This window comes from Leptinotarsa decemlineata, unplaced genomic scaffold (assembly GCF_025532065.1).
Source record: "Leptinotarsa decemlineata unplaced genomic scaffold, Ldec_3_MD MMD2_tig00000882_RagTag_RagTag, whole genome shotgun sequence".
In the NCBI taxonomy this organism is placed as follows: domain Eukaryota; kingdom Metazoa; phylum Arthropoda; class Insecta; order Coleoptera; family Chrysomelidae; genus Leptinotarsa; species Leptinotarsa decemlineata.
The window spans coordinates 10,482,189-10,499,821 of NW_027412556.1; the positions used below are offsets into that span (position 1 = coordinate 10,482,189).

Consider the following 17,633-nt stretch of genomic DNA (forward strand, 5'->3'; position numbering starts at 1 on the left):
TTGACCGAATTCTCGACTTCGTCTTAGGATTTTCTAGAAGGCTCTGTAGTGTATGACTTGTTTCAAATACCACCTTCATACCTAGTTCCTTGAAAATATTTCCAAAGTTCTTCTATTTTGGTGGTATGGAAATGAGATATATTTGTCTTGGTTTTCGTCTTTAATAACAGTCGAAATTTCGTTCTTTCTTAACCTAAACTTTTTCTTCCCTATGATATCATCTACAATACCCCTCGAGAAACCGTTACTGTATTGTCCGTTTTTCTTTTGTGAACCTCTCGTATGTGAAAGGAAAAGTCGAAAGACGATGCACTAGAAAATTCAGCCCAGCACGTTTGTGCTGCCCACAGTGATGTGAACTGTCAGGAATATACCTGTAAGTGCTTGTTTCCTTCCTGAATACATCGTAATCCAGCTTTCCCTATTGGCTCCTCATTACCAAAACTCAAAGCTCCTGGTGAGCCACTTTGATATTTGGTAGGTAGGAGATCCAACAGCTTTTCCCAGGTTTGTGGATTGCCGAAGTAAACGACGTCCTCAAGAAATGCGACTACATACTTATCCCTCAATTGAAAAGGAACTTACAATTTTCAAACCCAACCGTGTCAAAACTTCATTGCCTTCTGAAAATCCAGCAATATTCATTGATACACAAGTATATTTCTATACTTATATTTATATTTATTTTTCACAAGCTTTGTCCAGAATATTCATTCTTAACGACAATGAAGTATATTATTATTATTATAACATATATCTTGTGAATATTTAATTCTGTACAGACATTTTTCCGAATACTCTTAAAATGGGTAAAGTCATTCCCATTAATAAAAAAGGCGATCCAAATAACATAACAGATTTCCGACCGATCACAGTGTCATCTGTTTTCTCTAAGATCTTGTTAAATATGTGTATTCGAACAGACTGAACATTTATCCGTTTATTTGAACGAGAACAACATTACATTCAAAAACCAATACGGTTTTCAGAATCCAAAGTCGAACGTCTTGAACTCAATTAGTTGGCAAAAGTGCCCTATTGGAGTTTTCTGTGACCTCAGTGAAGCATTCGACTGTGTTGATCACGAAAATCTTTGTGTAAAACTTTATAATGTTGGAAATGCACTTACCTGGCTGAAAAAGCAACACGTCAGTATCATTAATGTTAATAATAATGTGAATAAGTTATATTCATCCAATTATGAGGATATTGATGTCGTTGTCCAACAGGCCTCAGTGTTGGGCCCTAGTTTTTATCATATATGAGTAATATCAATCCATCTCTACATATGCTCTTTTCCACATTTTATGATGATGTTACTGGTTATATTGGATGAAGTAGATAAAAATCTACGAACCAAAGGTAACAACTAGTTCGAGGTGAATTCCCTACATTTAAATAATCAAAAAACATGCCTATTACGATTTCATCCTAGACAAATGAAAATAGCCAGTTTCAACTTGAAAATTGATGATGAAATTTCTCCGTGCTCTACGATGAAGTTTTTAGATGCACACTTGAATGAATTTCTCAGCTGGAAAATTCATTGTGGAAGAATTATATCAAAACTGAACTCCATGAATTATCTTCGTCATATTCTACACCAAAAACAGCTGATTATGCTGTATCCGTCTTCGGTATGGCATTACTTTTTTGGGGAGCATTCTCCTTATGCAAAGATGTTTTTGTCGCGCAGAAAAGTATTATAAGATGTATATCAGAATTCTCAAGAAATACCAGCTGTAAAACTCTTTTCAAAAATTTCAAAATACTATATTCGTATATAGTATATATTCGAATTACATGTTTTTATATATGATAACCGTAATTGTTTCATGTGAAATGAAAATGTGCATTCTTTAAATACTAGGTGTAAGACATACTTTCATGTGCCAAATTGTAAAAATGCACTGACTTACAATCCCCCCAATGTGATAGGCCTCAGATTATTCAATTTGCTACCCCTTGATCTGAAAAACTCTGGTAAGTACTATCCACTGTTTCAAAAGTACACTTGAGCCTTTCTTACTAGAAAAACTATTACTCACTTCAGGAAATGATCGAATAGTAAAGTGAGTAGTAAAGTAAATTTTATTTAGGTAAGCATAAGTAGTCTACAATATGCATTCAAAATTGGAACTAGATAACTTGAGAAACTATAAAAATAAGAAAAGAACTAAATAAAATTAGAAATTTTGAGTCCAGGCTGAGCTACCTGAGCAATACCTGTGTTGTAGTCATCAACCTGGATTGCATTGATTATTTACATACTGAGTGGTGAGTAAAAAGAAGGAAAAAAACAAAGTGAAATTCATTGTGAGGGAGAGAGAATACGCTTATTTATTGTATTTTGTATTTCTTATTATTCGTGTTCGTATACGGTTTTTTGTTTGTTATAATTTTGATTCACATATTCTTTCAGTTTTGATTTCATTTTACTTTTACTTATTACGAATGACTCTGATTTCTATAGGGACTAGGTTTAACAATTTTGGACCAATGTATGATATAAATTTCTGTAGGTGTGTTAGTCTACAGAGGGGAACATTTGTTTTGTGCACAGATTTAGTACGTATGTTGTTAGTATGACTCATCTGAGAGATGGAGGTATTTTGCATCCATATTAGGCATTGATAGGTATAGAGCTTCCATACATCAAATAAGCCAGTTTTTTTGTAAAAGTCTTCAGTTGAGTATTTTCTATTTTTCTCAAAAATTATTTCTAATTATGCATGACCTCTAGAACGTGTAACAATGTTTTACTGAGACCACCCCATATAATGATACAATACCTCAATAAAGATTCAGCGAGTGAGTTTTAAATCATAAGTGAAAGCTTTTTATTTTTCAGATTTCTGGTTTGATAAAATTTATAAACTAACTTATTGAGTCTCTTAACTGTGTTGTCAATATGCTCTTCCCATCGCAGGTGCTGTTCCAAATATACAGCCAAATACTTCACGTTGTCAACTTTCTTAATTATTGGATATGAACACTGCATTGGGATTCGGCATAGATGCTTATGAATAGTAGGAGGGTTATTTAAGGGTTGGTCTTTTTTTGTTGTGGTGAATGCAATGAACTTAGTTTTTCCCACATTCAGACTCAGGAGGCTCACATTCAACGTAGAGAGTACATATTTGATCCCTGTTTTAGATTTCTTATAGACTTCATCCCCAAAATCGCCTTCAAATAAAAGTGTTGTATTGTCTCAGTAAGATATTATTCTGCCATTGATATTATGAAATTCCAAAAATATATATAGATATATATGATATAGATCAAAAATGAAATAGGACCCAGCACTGTCCCCTGGGGCACGCTCATGTTGACAGGTATTAGATCGCTGAGGGTACTGTTTATTTCAACCTATCGATATCTATCAGATATATAGTTTTTGAATAAGTCTAAAGTAATACCTTTAACTCCTACAGTTTCTAAACGGTCCAGAAGAATTTGTTGGTTGACAGTATCAAAGGCTTTAGCCAGATCCAGAAATACTGTCAAACTTTATTTTTGTCATTGAAATTTTTCCAAACACTGTTAACCAATTGAAAGATTGGTAATGATAAAATGAAAATTTCAATGAACGAATTGTTAAATGAATGTCCTTTCTATTATTATATGTGTTCTGTGGGCAGTGTATGACATAAAACTGTAGATGGCGCAAGCTATGCAAGTTCTGTGCAAATAAAATGATTTCAATACTCCAAAATTATTACCAAAATCACTTATAATCTCAACATGTGTTATTCTTGAATATTACTGGAGTTTTATCCCAACACCAAATAGTTATTTCAACACCTCGACACATGTTTCGATCACCAAGTGATCATTTTCAAGAGGAAGATTAAACTGATCATACGAAGAAAGTTATCCTCATTTATACCATTGAATCCTTCCTCCAGGTACCTGCGTCTTGAGTGTTTTAAATTAATTTTACAATATTGCAAGTATGGTTAGTTTGATCTTTCTCTTGAAGATGATCACTTGGTGTTTGAAACACGTGTCGAGTTGTTAGGAAAAAACTCCAAGTAATATTCATTACTTCAACAAAGTTTCCAAACAGTGCATCACATGTGTTATTCTTAGTGGATAGTCTACTTATTTTTAGATTCATTTGTAAGCTCTTTCATGACTGACTAATCCTACACAATGCAACTTTTTTATTGTCTTACAGGACGATGAAAATTATTATTATTATTATCAGCTATTGTATAGTCGAACATGTGTTATGGTTTTTGAAATGAATACTTGAAGATTAATATTTTGATGTTCTTTCGTTTCTATATTCCATCATTGAATTTGCTTGTTCTTTCAACTGACGTATTCTACGTCATGTGAATGATCAACATATCTGTTGACATATCTTTTCTCAGGTTCACTGTACATTTTTGTCGTCATAAAAAAAGATTGATATACAAGGAAATCCTATCTTACCCCCGACCACCCCTTGGGGAGGAAACCCTTGTGCTTTGTCCAGTTGTCGGTGTTGACGTAAAACAGCCCCGCCGTCATAACGAACACCCACACAGCCAGATTGATGACATTCAGGATATTGTTGAAGATGAGAGATTTCTTGACGCCAGCAGCCAACAGTAGCATCATTAGTAACGTGATTATGAAGGCGAGGAAGTCTGGATCTCTACCTGGAACAAGTTCATTGAAGATTTATTAAAACGTGGACAGAAACATCATTATTTGTTTGAATGAAGGTGTATATTGGGTGCTGACCAAATTCTAAGGCCTCTGTATCAAAACAGTTTCAAAAACGTTTCTAACGATTATTTCAAATAACCACTGAAAATATTATCATTCGAGAGACTCCAAAAAAAAGCACTGGAGTTTTCTGTGAAGTTGATACACAAGAACTATCGCATATATACAAAAAATTGTATTAAAAAACACACTCATTGTGAGATTTTCATTAAACAGTTTCGAAAAATAGAAAAACCAATTCCACATTTGCAAACCACCTCTTAGCAGCTTTTAGTTTGATGAAAATCCCTCAATAATTATATTTTTTGAATACGTTAGTTATGGATTTTCATCAAGTATCGGCCAACTCCATCATATATAAAAAAAGTGTTACGATTATCTTTAAAAACGAGTCAAAACATCAAAACTTAGGGAAAAAAGTTTTTGTTGCCCTTGACGTTAAGGCGCTCTCCGAGCGGTGCCTGTGCGAAAGTAGCGTTTCACATTATATTTGAACCGCTGGAGACAATTGGTACCGGTCTCCCCTATGGGAATAGTGGGTGGTTCCTTCTCCAGAAAATCGACTGTGGAGTGGGACGCAAATTGTTCAGCTAGTAGATTTGCTTTGGATTTGTAGTTTGGAAAATTATTTCATGTAATATCAAGTCGATACGATCTGTAATTTTCAGTATCCACGTGATTGGTAACCAAAGATAGTCTTGGAAAATTCTATAGATTTGAATTGGAATCACTACTACTCAGTTACACTAAATCGTAAGTAGTACTTATTCAATCAGATCTCCTTGTCAAAAACTTGTGAAATATCTTTTCCAAATTGTGAAACCTTCGACTAGAAATAGAAACAGTTTCATTGATAAACTTGAAGAATTACAAATTCGGAACGGAGATCTCCTGGTGAGTTTCGATGTTGTGAGTTTGTTTACCAATGTTACGGTTGATAAAACCCTAAGAATTGTAAGAAATAAATTAGAATATAATGGTATTCTCGAAAATAGAAAAAATTGAACGGATAAGTTATTTTAGAGCTTCTGAAATCATGTGCAGTAGGCTTTTCATCAACAAGAATTCGGAATGGCAATGGACTTATTGTCAACGATTATGAGCATTTTGAGAAAACATATCGTAACTTACGAGAATGATCCAAAGATATAGGGGAGATATGTTGATGATGTGTTCACTTTCTTCGACCATAACCCAGATGATATCAATGTTTTCTTGAATTATTTGAACTCAAGAGAACTCATGATAAAATTAACACAGAGAAAAGTTCATAATCAACTTCCTCTTCTCGATGATATGATAAAAAAATCGATGAATGAAGAGAAACGCATATCCAGAGCAGTTTCTGGGAAACCTCTGAATGAAGTTGGTAAAAGCAATCCCACAGAACCCACAATCACCGCAAATTCAACAATATCCATATCTCACAACTCATGTCATACCTTATGTTCGCGGTTCGTCAGAGAAATTGAGACGCATCGATTATAAAAATAATGTAGGAACAACTTTTAGAACCACCAACATATTGAGATCTTTTTTGACACAAACTAAATCCGAAAATACTGTTGCACGAACGAAATATTGTATTTACAATATAATTTGTTCACATGGAAAAAGTTATACAGGTGAAACCTCAAGACCCCTAGATGTGAGAAAGAATGACCATCGTGAATATATAAGGAGAAGGCAGATGGTAGAATTGGGGTTAGCGGAACATATTCTCAAATCATCTGGTGATCATGCTGTAGAATATAGTGAAACAAAAATCATCACCAAAGAAACTCATGGAAAAATTAGGAAAACTCAAAGAATCCGCATATACAGTGCATTCCATCTGAAACGAGCCATCCTGAATAACTTTCGGTTCAATGATTTTCAGGAAGAATGAAAAACCACTTCAACAATAGTATACAGAGGGACAAATTTTGACATATTCACATTTAATGTTACTTCCCCTATCGCACCCCAGAGCATGTTACCAATTTGTTTTTGAATGAATCACCCTATATTGTTTCGCATTATCCGATGCTCCACGATGAGCAGATTTCAGCAAAGTATAAAACAAATGGTCTGAAGCTTATTGTTCGGGAGCTACAAATCATTGTAGTTGAAAACGAGCCACCCTGAATAACTTTTGGGACAATGATTTTCAGGAAAAATTGAAAAACACCTCAACAATAGTATACAAGGGGACACATATTAACATATTCGTTCTGAAGACAAATACGAAAGCAATAAATCAGAAAAAATATTTTTTATTAATTCTTGAATCAAAATCTGAATTTTTATAGTAAATGTTCGAAAATGTTTCCACCAACTTCCATAAAATGATACAAACGAGCTTCCAATGCCGCCCTCACATGATTGAGAATCTCCGGAGTTATTTCTCTGCAATGCCTCATGATATTCTCTCAAAATTTTATAATGTTGTTGATTCTATCTCATACATTATAGATTTCAAATGACCCCATAAAAAAAATTTACAGGAGTGAGATCCGGATACCTTGGTGGCCACTCTGTAGGACCTGTTATGCCAATCCAGCGACCAGGAGATTGATCATTCAAAAATAGTCGCACTAGAGCTGCATGATGAGGAGGTGCACCATTTATTTTTTCCTCAATTGCCCTATTGATGCATGGTATTATTCGATTCTCCAACATATCCAAATATTCATCACTTGTCAAATTATCATCAATAAAGAAAGGTCCTTTGATGAGGTCACCTGAAATTCATGCTCAAACATTCAGTTTTTGAGGTCGTTGGGTATGAACTTGACGGTATAAATGAGGATTCGTATCACTCCAATATCGACAATTCTGCCGATTCACCTCTACATTCAGAGTAAACGTACATTCATCCGTAAAACAAATTTTATACAAGAAATTCCGATGCAAGTTGATCCGTTCAGTTTGACTTTCACAAAACTCGATACGTTTATCGAAATCATCTCCGTTCAATTCATGAACTAGTCTAATCTTGGCGGGTTGGCTCTCCTGTTCATCTTTCACTGCCTGAACCACTGTACATGCTGTTTTCAGCGAATGCATTGGCTTGGGATGTGGGGGTTGAGCAAACCGGCCATCGGATGCCTGCTTCCGCGTAGCCCCGCTGGATACGGGAATGACAGAATCACTTGTGGTTTCAGTATTCCCTAACTGAATGGAATTCCAACGATGGCTTAATCCTAAGGCGTGTGTATCCGTGCCGAGAGGATGAATGACACTGAGCCTATCAGCTGTCTCTACGGATCCTTCGGGCGCCCTCTCGTCGTAGCATCGCCTTGTCACGGTAATGCGGGACTCTGCCGTGATTGACCTTCTTTCCCTAGCTAGCTACTCGTGGGACCTTTATGGACAGAGTAGACTTAAAATTTTTTTTCTGATGCTGAGTCTATAGAGGAGATGGATGTCGAGCTTACAACTCCAACTGACCTCCCTGTAAACTCAGATCAGAAGCGAGTCTACAGAGGAGATTAATGTCGAGTTTACGACTCCAACTGATCTTTCTGTAAAATTTAATCCAGGAGCGAGTCTACAACGGAGATGGATGTCGAGTTTACGACTCTAACAGATCTTCCTGTAAAATTCAATCAGGGAGTGAGTCTACAGAGGAGATGGATGTCGAGTTTACGACTCCAACTGACCTCCCTGTGAATCTAGTTCAGGAGCGAGTCTACAGAGGAGATGGATGTCGAGTTTGTGACTCCAATTGACCTCCCTGTAAATTTAGTTCAGGAGCGAGTCTACAGAGGAGATGGATGTCGAGTTATCGACTCCAACGGACCTCTCTGTAAATCTAGTTCAGGAGCGAGTCTACAGAGGAGATGGATGTCAAGGTTACGACTCCAACTGACTTCCCTGTTAATTTAATCCAGAAGCTAGTCTACAGAGGAGATGGATGTCGAATTTAAAACTCCAACTGACCTCTCTGTAAATTTAGTTCAGGAGGTACAGAGGAGAAGGTTGTCGAGTTTACGACTCCAACTGACCTCTCTGTAAATTTAATTCAGGAGTAAGCCTCCAGAGGAGATGGATGTCGAGTTTACGACTCCAACGGGCCTCCTTGTAAATTTAGTTCAGAAGCTAGCCTACAGAGGAGATATATGTTGAGTTTACGACTCCAACTGACCTCCCTGTGAATCTAGTTCAGGAGCGAGTCTACAGAGGAGATGGATGTCGAGTTTACGAATCCAACTGATCTTCCTGTAAAATTCAATCCAGGAGTGAGTCTACAGAGGAGATGGATGTCGAGTTCACGACTCTAACGGACTTCTCTATAAATTTAGTTCAGGAGCGAGTCTATAGAGGAGATGGATGTCAAGTTAACGAATCCAACTGACCTCCCTATGAATTTAGTTCAGGAGCGAGCCTACAGAGGAAATGGATGTCGAGTTTATGACTCCAATTGACCTCCCTGTAAATTTAGTTCAGGAGCGAGTCTACAGAGGAGATGGATGTCGAGTTATCGACTCCAACGGACCTCTCTGTGAATCTAGTTCAGGAGCGAGTCTACAGAGGAGATGGATGTCAAGGTTACGACTCCAACTGACTTCCCTGTTAATTTAATCCAGGAGCTAGTCTACAGAGGAGATGGATGTCGAGTTTAAGACTCCAACTGACCTCTCTGTAAATTTAGTTCAGGAGGTACAGAGGAGAAGGTTGTCGAGTTTACGACTCCAACTGACCTCTCTGTAAATTTAATTCAGGAGTGAGCCTCCAGAGGAGATGGATGTCGAGTTTACGACTACAACGGGCCTCCTTGTAAATTCAGTTAAGAAGCTAGCCTACAGAGGATATAGATGTCGAGTTTACGACTCCAACTGACCTCCCTGTGAATCTAGTTCAGGAGCGAGTCTACAGAGGAGATGGATGTCGAGTTCACGACTCTAACGGACTTCTCTGTAAATTTAGTTCAGGAGCAAGTATACAGAGGAGATGGATGTCGAGTTTACGACTCCAATTGATCTTTCTGTAAATTTACTTCAGGAGCGAGAGCTGCGGCGTACGCAGAATCGGTCTCAGGTGGGGGAACTAACCCCCCATGAGCAGGTTAGCAAACGTTTGCGCTCAAATGAGGTTTCACCAAAACCAGAGGCGAAAAAGCCCTGCACGGCTGAATCTAAGGCATCATCAGGTGTAGCTGACGTGCAAAAACTCTCATATGGGAAGGTTGTCGTAGGTATCAAGGTGGGAATCTTGCAACTTGACTATCCGACTACCTCATTAACAGAGCATATACTTTGTGCCGGGCCTCCAGCGGGCCTGAGGACCGAATTAGGTCTTTTGAGTTCGACAGAGCCGTACTCTCACCATCTGACCTGAAAGACCACTCACCATATAAACTAATCGGCTTCGGTAAAAAGCTGGGTTTTTTTGACGAGAGAGAATACGTGTGAGCCACAATAAACCCTCGCGGGTTGCGGTGGAGGGTCGAATAGACCCACTCACTTTGGACCTAACCTAACCTAGTCTTATCTTATATGGATACAATTTGTACTTATGAAGGATCCTGAAAACATTCGTATGACTGATTTCTGATTGACTAAATAACTCAGTGAGAGATTGCAAATTTTCCATTAGTCCAACGTGCCCTAAAACTGCAGTACAAATAGCTTCATCTTTGACAACTCCTGAACGGTTATGCTTTTTATTGTTAACAGATCCAGTTTCCATAAATTTGTTCAATAATTCCGAAACGTATTTGTGTCGTACATTTCTTCCTGGATGATTATCATTGAACCTACGGGCAGAAGCTCCAGCACTATTTCCATTTTGGTAGTATAAACTCACTATTTCAATCCGTTCTCAAGAAGCGTATTGCTTCTCAAGAATCGTATTGCTTCTCAAGAATTCACAAAAACAGAAACACCAATTGTAACTTCATCTGGTAGGTAATCGTTATTGTAGAATAATTGTAGATGAAGAGAATGTCGAATTCAAACTAAACTAGGCAAAATGAGACTTTTTTTGAAGTATACTTCACAAAAACACCTATAAAACCAAGGTAACAGATTGTACAGAAGTTCATTCAGGGTGACTCGTTTTCAACTCAAATAATTTTTAGCTTCCAAACTATGAGCTTCATACCATAATGTATTCAACTTTGTTGAAATCTGTTCATTTAAAAAAAATAGTTACGTGCTCTGGGGGTGCGATAGGGAAAATTAGATCAAGTGAGAAAATGTCAAAATATGTCCCCCTGTATACTATTGTTGAGGTTTTTTTTTTCAGAAAATCATTGTTCCAAAAGTTATCCAGTGTGGCTCGTTTTCAACTCGAATAATTTGTAGCTCCCGAATCATAAGCTTCGGACCATATGTTTTATACTTTGTTGGAAACTGCTCATCATGGAGCATGTGATAAAGCGTGATCCATTGAAAAAATTGGTGACATGTTCTAGGGGTGTGATAGGGAAAGTAACATCAAATGTGAGTATGTCAAAATGTGTCTCCCTGTTTACTATGGTTGACGTGTTTTTTATTTTTTCTGCAAATCATAGTACCAAAAGATATTCATGGTGGTTCGTTTTGAATGGAATGCCCTGTATATTCTTTTATCGGGTAACAAGTGTATGTCGAATAGCTCTGTGGAGATGGATCGTATCTGGTTGCCATGACTGAGAAAAGAGGTTGAAAACGGAAATATGAACCTTCACGGTACTAAATTTTTAAAAAACATGCATTCCATGTTTTTGACTAGTATCAAAAGAAATTAGAACTAAGGTTTGGGGCGGGATTTTTATATTGAATTTCAGTTTCCGAAAACGGAAAAGGTTTGTTTTCCGAAACGCCAATCACTTACGAAAGTATCAATAATTGACTTTCTCAATTTGTAGAGGAAATTTGTGAATACGACAAATTTCTGACTAATTGGACTTTTCTGTAGTTTATATTACACAGTAAATTTTCAGAGTAAACTTTTCAGTTTGCCCTTTACTATACTTCAGCAGATTCTCTTGCGACTTAGCTTTAATTTTTTATAGATTGTGGAAGATTATAAACCCAAAAAACTGTATAAAAATCGAAGTTCCATTTCAAAATATTCTATTCCAAAATTTCTCATGTATTTCGAAGTTTTATCCTCCTCCTCAGAGTGCCAATTTTTGCATGGATATTCGAATTAATTTCATGAATAATTTATATGCATAATATATCTTAAATTTGTCATAATTATGAATTGATAAAGGACCGGTTACAGGGAAAATTATTTTAGATTATCAATGAAAAAGACGAAGAGCTTCTTCAAGAGCTGCCTTTTTTTCAATTAAAAGAATTCTGACCAGTATTTCCGCCGTATATGAGAAATTTTTTGTTAAATTTTAAAAACTTGGCTTGGTGGTTTCCAAACAAAATAATTAGGCAAGTTTCACCGCTACCATCAGTTGATGATTATTTGCAATATATCAGACTTCAATGATTGCACTCATAGAAATTTCTCTCAATTACAGACGTTGAAAGTTGGAAGTTTAGTACTCGAATTGTTACTCCCCATCGTTATCACGAGTCCAATATTCTGTGACCCAATGGTCATTTATATACTCACCTAAACTTTTTCCTATGCTCTCGTGGATAGCTGAACTGATGGCGCCGTTAGCCAAGGCGTCGAAACAGGCACTCAAAGCACATGCACACGCACTGGTGCCTATCAGGTACTCTAGAATCATGTTCCAGCCTATCACGAAGGCTATGAACTCCCCCACAGTGACGTAGGAGTACATGTACGCCGAACCTGTTGTGTGGGGAACTCTTACGCCGAATTCCGCGTAACAGGCACCTGAAACAAAAAAGAAACTATGTTTTATGGAGTTTGTATGGAGTAGAAATTGAGTCATGAAAGTTAGTAACAAGTAGAAGCATTACAAAAATTCGACTCATTTCCAAAATTCTTTACACTTCATCACTGTGACTGAATCTAATATATAAAATTTTCGTGTCACAGTGTTAGTTGCCATACTCCTCGGAAACGGCCTAACCCATTTTTCTGAAATTCTATATGTATACTCGTTAGGTCTGAAAATGAGTTTTCAATTCATTTTTCATACCTTAGTGATAAGGGTGTACCGCCCTTAACATTTTTTCATTTTTCAGACAAAACTTTTTGCTTTGATATTTTTATGATATAGCATTGAAAAATACAGGTACTTCATTTTTTACCCTTCTATCACCAATCCCTATTTTGAAAAACCTATTTCAATAATCTACCGGTGCCATTTCTAACTCAATAAACAGCACGGAGTAGGGTTTAGAAATAAGACGGTGTCCGGTCTCTCTAACATAATATGCCTTCTCTCACTGCCTACACAGTTTTCGGCCAATTTCATTGTTTATCCATCGAGCGTAGATACAGGTTGCGATGCCACCGAAGCAGTGAATTATCAAATAAAGTTTTTGATCTCATTTGATCTCTGTTAGGTATAAATAGAGACTACTTTTGGACACAAACTTGATTGGTGAAACGCGCGTCGGGAAGAGTATTGCAATTCTGGTGTCTGTGAAAAGTTCTTGGTTTTAAATTTGAAATTCACTTTGCTATTGAAGAGTAAATATCCATAAGATACAGGGAGATTACACTTTGAAAATATCCTTCTAGCTTTCTAATTCTATTTTAAAACTTTCATAAAAGAAGAGAAAAAATGATGAAGAAAATAATGAAATTTTTCTAAACGAATATGTATACAGTATTGGAGAAATATTTGTCCTTCTATCTTCTCATGGAAAGTTACCAATTATATTTGTTGTTGTTGTCTTCCTCATTCACATTAATTTAACATCACGAGTGAAAGAATAAAAAATCCCGGAACCTAGATGTTCAACATTCTCTCCCAAGGAAGTCCACAAGTGAAATGATTCACATTATCAAACACAACGGTGTCATTACTAAAAGGAATTTTGAAGGACTGAAAACATACTACTTTATTCGACCAGAATCTATAAAAAATAAAAAGATCAGCAGAAAAATGACAATTATATATAGATTCTTTCAGGGATTTCAAATCAATTTATATCATATCATATCAACTCATTTACTGAATGCTATCACAATATGAATTTTTTGTTACATGAATGAGATTTTCATTCGAAAAATATCTTTTAATTTCAAATATCACTGAAGTCATTCTCAACTCAGGAATATTTCCAGTTATAATTCAATTGTAAGAGAAAATTTCAGGCAATTATTCAGATTCTGCTACTTCGAATTTATTTCAATTTATGGAATGCAACAAAATTATCCCACTTGTCTGATGCCTGTTGTTTCAGGGAAAGCTCTCACAGCGGTAATGCGTTTTCCTCGTGGCGTTCATTTGTTTGGATAAACAGTTGGGGGATGAGCTACGGCAAAGAATGAAATAGATTTATGTTGTCTAGTAAAAAGAGGTCAGGGGGAGGTTGAATATCACAAATTCCTGAACGCGAGTTTCATCCCCGGCTATTTTTCCCTGTAGTGCTCTAGATACCCGGTAATTTATTCAACACGGGTTGAGAGCCCTGTCATTATTTATGATTGTCGCATGGTGGGGGAATTTGAAGAGTTGTTTCGAGAGTGCCTCATTTTTTCTTCAGGACAAAATAATAACGAAAAATGGTTGAGATGAAAAAAACATTGTTTCATGATTTTATGTCTTTGTGTTGTTTGGGAGACTCCTGAGTTGATCATATGTTGAAGACGCCGACTTGGTTGATGAAATGAGCGTCGAGAAAAGTGTTCTGGTATTCGAGAATAGTGCCTGTTTTGGATTTTACGGAAAACACCGCAATTACATGGGAGCCGTGCGTTTCCATAACCAATTAGATCCATGTTTCACTAAAATTGAGAAAATGGCGACAATACCTTCGTTGACAGCTTTGGCACATGTCTATATAATTGTAGTGGACCAAAGCTGATTACTTTCAGTAATACTATGATATTAAAAAAATAATACGTTTCCAAAACTAGCTACATTCTTCATGAACACTGTTACAAAAGTGTGTGAATCCACTGCCGTAAGTACTGTTTCAAATGTGCGTAGATCCAATAGTATTATGTTATTCATTGCATGCTAGGGTTTCAAAACTTGTTGGATCCTATTCGTATGTGCACGGTTTCTTTACTGTTTACGTACACATACGATTTTTGTCAGTAGTTGTTTGAACCTGTTTTTGCCTAAATGAGAGACTGTATTTTTGTTTTGAATGTTGAGTTGAATAAACACTATTTTTGCATCACATAAGTTTTTTTCAACTTCTTAACCATTCAGATGAATTTTCAAAGCTGTATAAATTCACAATATGATTCCAAAACTCGTTTACTCCTATTTTTGTTTTCAAATACATTAGTTTTAAAAGACAACCTACAAATAACAAATCAGTCACACAAACCTACTTGATTTCCAAATTAAAGGTAGCAGAAAAGTTGGATTTTCTCGAAATCACTTCTGATGGATTTAACAAGTTTTGGAAACGGGTGCCTCATGGACTTATTGAGTTTTCTCCCATCTTGCCATCTTTTCAACTAAACATTTTTGCTTACTGTACTAGTTTGTACCGGTATTTTGTTAGAAGTTTGTCATATTCTTCTGGTTTGAATTAAAGTTTTCTATGAATTGTTTGCCTATTGTGAATAAATAACTTACATACACAACGAGCTATATATGTTCCATTGCTGCATTCTGAAACTAAATCTAGTGGGTAGCATTGTAATCATTCTGAACAGATCACTGCTCTCTGGAAGCCTTTCAGTTGTTTCAAGGCATACCGAAGTATGCGCTGGTCAGGCCTTATCCTCTGAAACCCCGATACATTCGGGAGGGCGCGCCAGCATTATCAACCAACGACCACACCTCACACCGTTTGGTAAGTGATTATTGGGTACGAGAATCATGTACCCCGAGCAAGAGCAGTGAGACAAGAATGACAGCCTTCTGCATCTGCCCGGCTAAGATTTCTGCCTTAGTGCGGCAGGCCGGTATGATTTTAAGATTCGTGAGTAGAGAGACTATCATTCCATCAAGGACTCCAATAATCAGAACAACCATCTTGACAGAGTGATCTGGATAGAGTCTGCGGAGTTCGAAGAGAAAATCTCGAAATTTTATCCGTTTCTCCTCCTCTTTTCGGACGATATTCGTCTCGCCAGGAGATGAAAACTTCACGACAAATATCGTCTTGCTCTGGTGGTCGAGAAGGACTAGATCAGGCGTTCCAATAAACTCGGCATTCCTCGTCCCCCTTATAATTATTTGCCTATTCCCTAATGTGTTACTTCCACTGGTGGTTTAGAGTCTATATATGAGCTTATTCGTTTTTTCTGAAAATTTTCAGTGCTCTGACATCCAATTTTTTCAAGGACAAAACACAAGCACTACAGGAGAAATCTTAAGGCGCTCTAAGAGTGGTGCCTGTGCGAAAGTGGCGATTAACGTTGAATTTGAATCGCTGGAGATTAAATTCATTTGGAAAAACGAACTCAGGAAGTTTATTCCACATAAACGTAGTTCTCCATATGAAAGAGTCCTCAAATAGTGAAGTTCAAGGTGTACTAAATCGAACCTCTGAAAGATGAGCAGTCACAGTCCGTTGCTTATTTCTGATATGTACCGTTCTTGGTGGAATCAAATGTGCCGTCGTTCGAACACCTTCCTCGAAAATATCTTTGAAATCCCAAATCTTTCTTCAATGTTCCAGACTATCGAGGTTGCTAGTGATGTTTGTGTCTACAATCAGGTGTATGGCCCTTTTCTGGATGGAATCCAGCAGCTTCAGGGTATGCTTAGGGACGGAGCTCCATACATGAGAACAATACTCCGAAGAAGGTCTGATCTGAGTTTCATAGAGCCGAGGTACAGTTTTCTGGGTTGGAATAGAGTTCCAAACGTTTGAGAAGCAGCTTTTGCAATTCTAGTGATATGATTGTGCCAAGACATATTGGTGTCCATTCCAACCCCCCAACAAGCAGAAAGCGGAATTTTCTGTCCTGACATTATTATATCCGCTTTGGAGACATTCATCTTTTTTAGAGAAAACCAATGCCTGGGTTTCCGTGACATTGAATTGAACCTGGTTACTATCACTCCAATGCGAAATCTCCTCCAGATCCTCATTAAAATAGGCAACCTCCTACTGCCGGTGAAGATATCCTGCAATCCAAATGGAATAAGACAAGTGTGCTGTCGTCACCAAAGCAATACATTGGATTCTTGGTTTTCTTCAATAAGTCGTTATTATACAATAAAAAGAGGATTGGAGTCAATAAAGATCCCTTGGGAACACTAGCGATGATGGCAAGAAATGCTCTTTCTGAAGTAGGAAGATTAAAATCAGTTTTAATTTTTTCCTTTGAAAATGATCACTTGGTGATCGAAACACGTGTCGAGGTGTTAACGATTTGGTGTTGGTAAAAAATATTCCAGTAATATGCATTACTATACCAAAGGTTCCAAACAGTACATCATAAGGACAACTGAAAAGGATATAAATTTATTCGAAAACGAAATAGTTTTTCAGCAGGATGTTGCACCTCATCATTATACAGCTCCAGTGCGACAATTTTTGGATGAATATTTTCCTGGTCGCTGGAATGGCAGAAGAGGTCCTACAGAATGGCTAGCAAGGTATCCGTATCTCACTCCTGTAGATTACTTTCTATGGGGTCATTTGAAGTCTAAAGTGTATGAGTTAGAATCAACAACATTAGAATATTTGAGAGGGAATATCACGAGGCATTGCAGAGAAATAACTCTCGAGATTCTCAACCATGTAAGGGCGACAATGGAAGCTTGTTTATACCACTGTGTGGAAGTTGGTGGAAACGTTTTTGAACATTTACTATAAAAATGTTTTTTCTTCTCATTGTCCAGTCATCAGATTTTGATACAAGAATTAATAAAAAATCTCTTTTCCTGATTTAGTGCTTTCATATTTGTCTCTGAAACGACTATT

At 36.9% G+C, this 17,633-nt stretch overlaps 1 protein-coding gene across 1 annotated transcript in view; it reads right to left on the bottom strand.

Moving 5' to 3' along the window:
* The window catches only part of LOC111509054 (solute carrier family 7 member 14), a 206,292-nt gene that overhangs the window by 23,631 nt on the left and 165,028 nt on the right, over nt 1-17,633 (bottom strand). Inside the window, exons 4-5 of the mRNA XM_074174980.1 lie at nt 12,262-12,492; nt 4,441-4,649 (exon numbers count right to left, since the gene is read on the bottom strand). Of these exons, the coding sequence (XP_074031081.1) occupies nt 4,441-4,649; nt 12,262-12,492 (440 nt within the window). The remainder of the gene's footprint in view (nt 1-4,440; nt 4,650-12,261; nt 12,493-17,633) is intronic.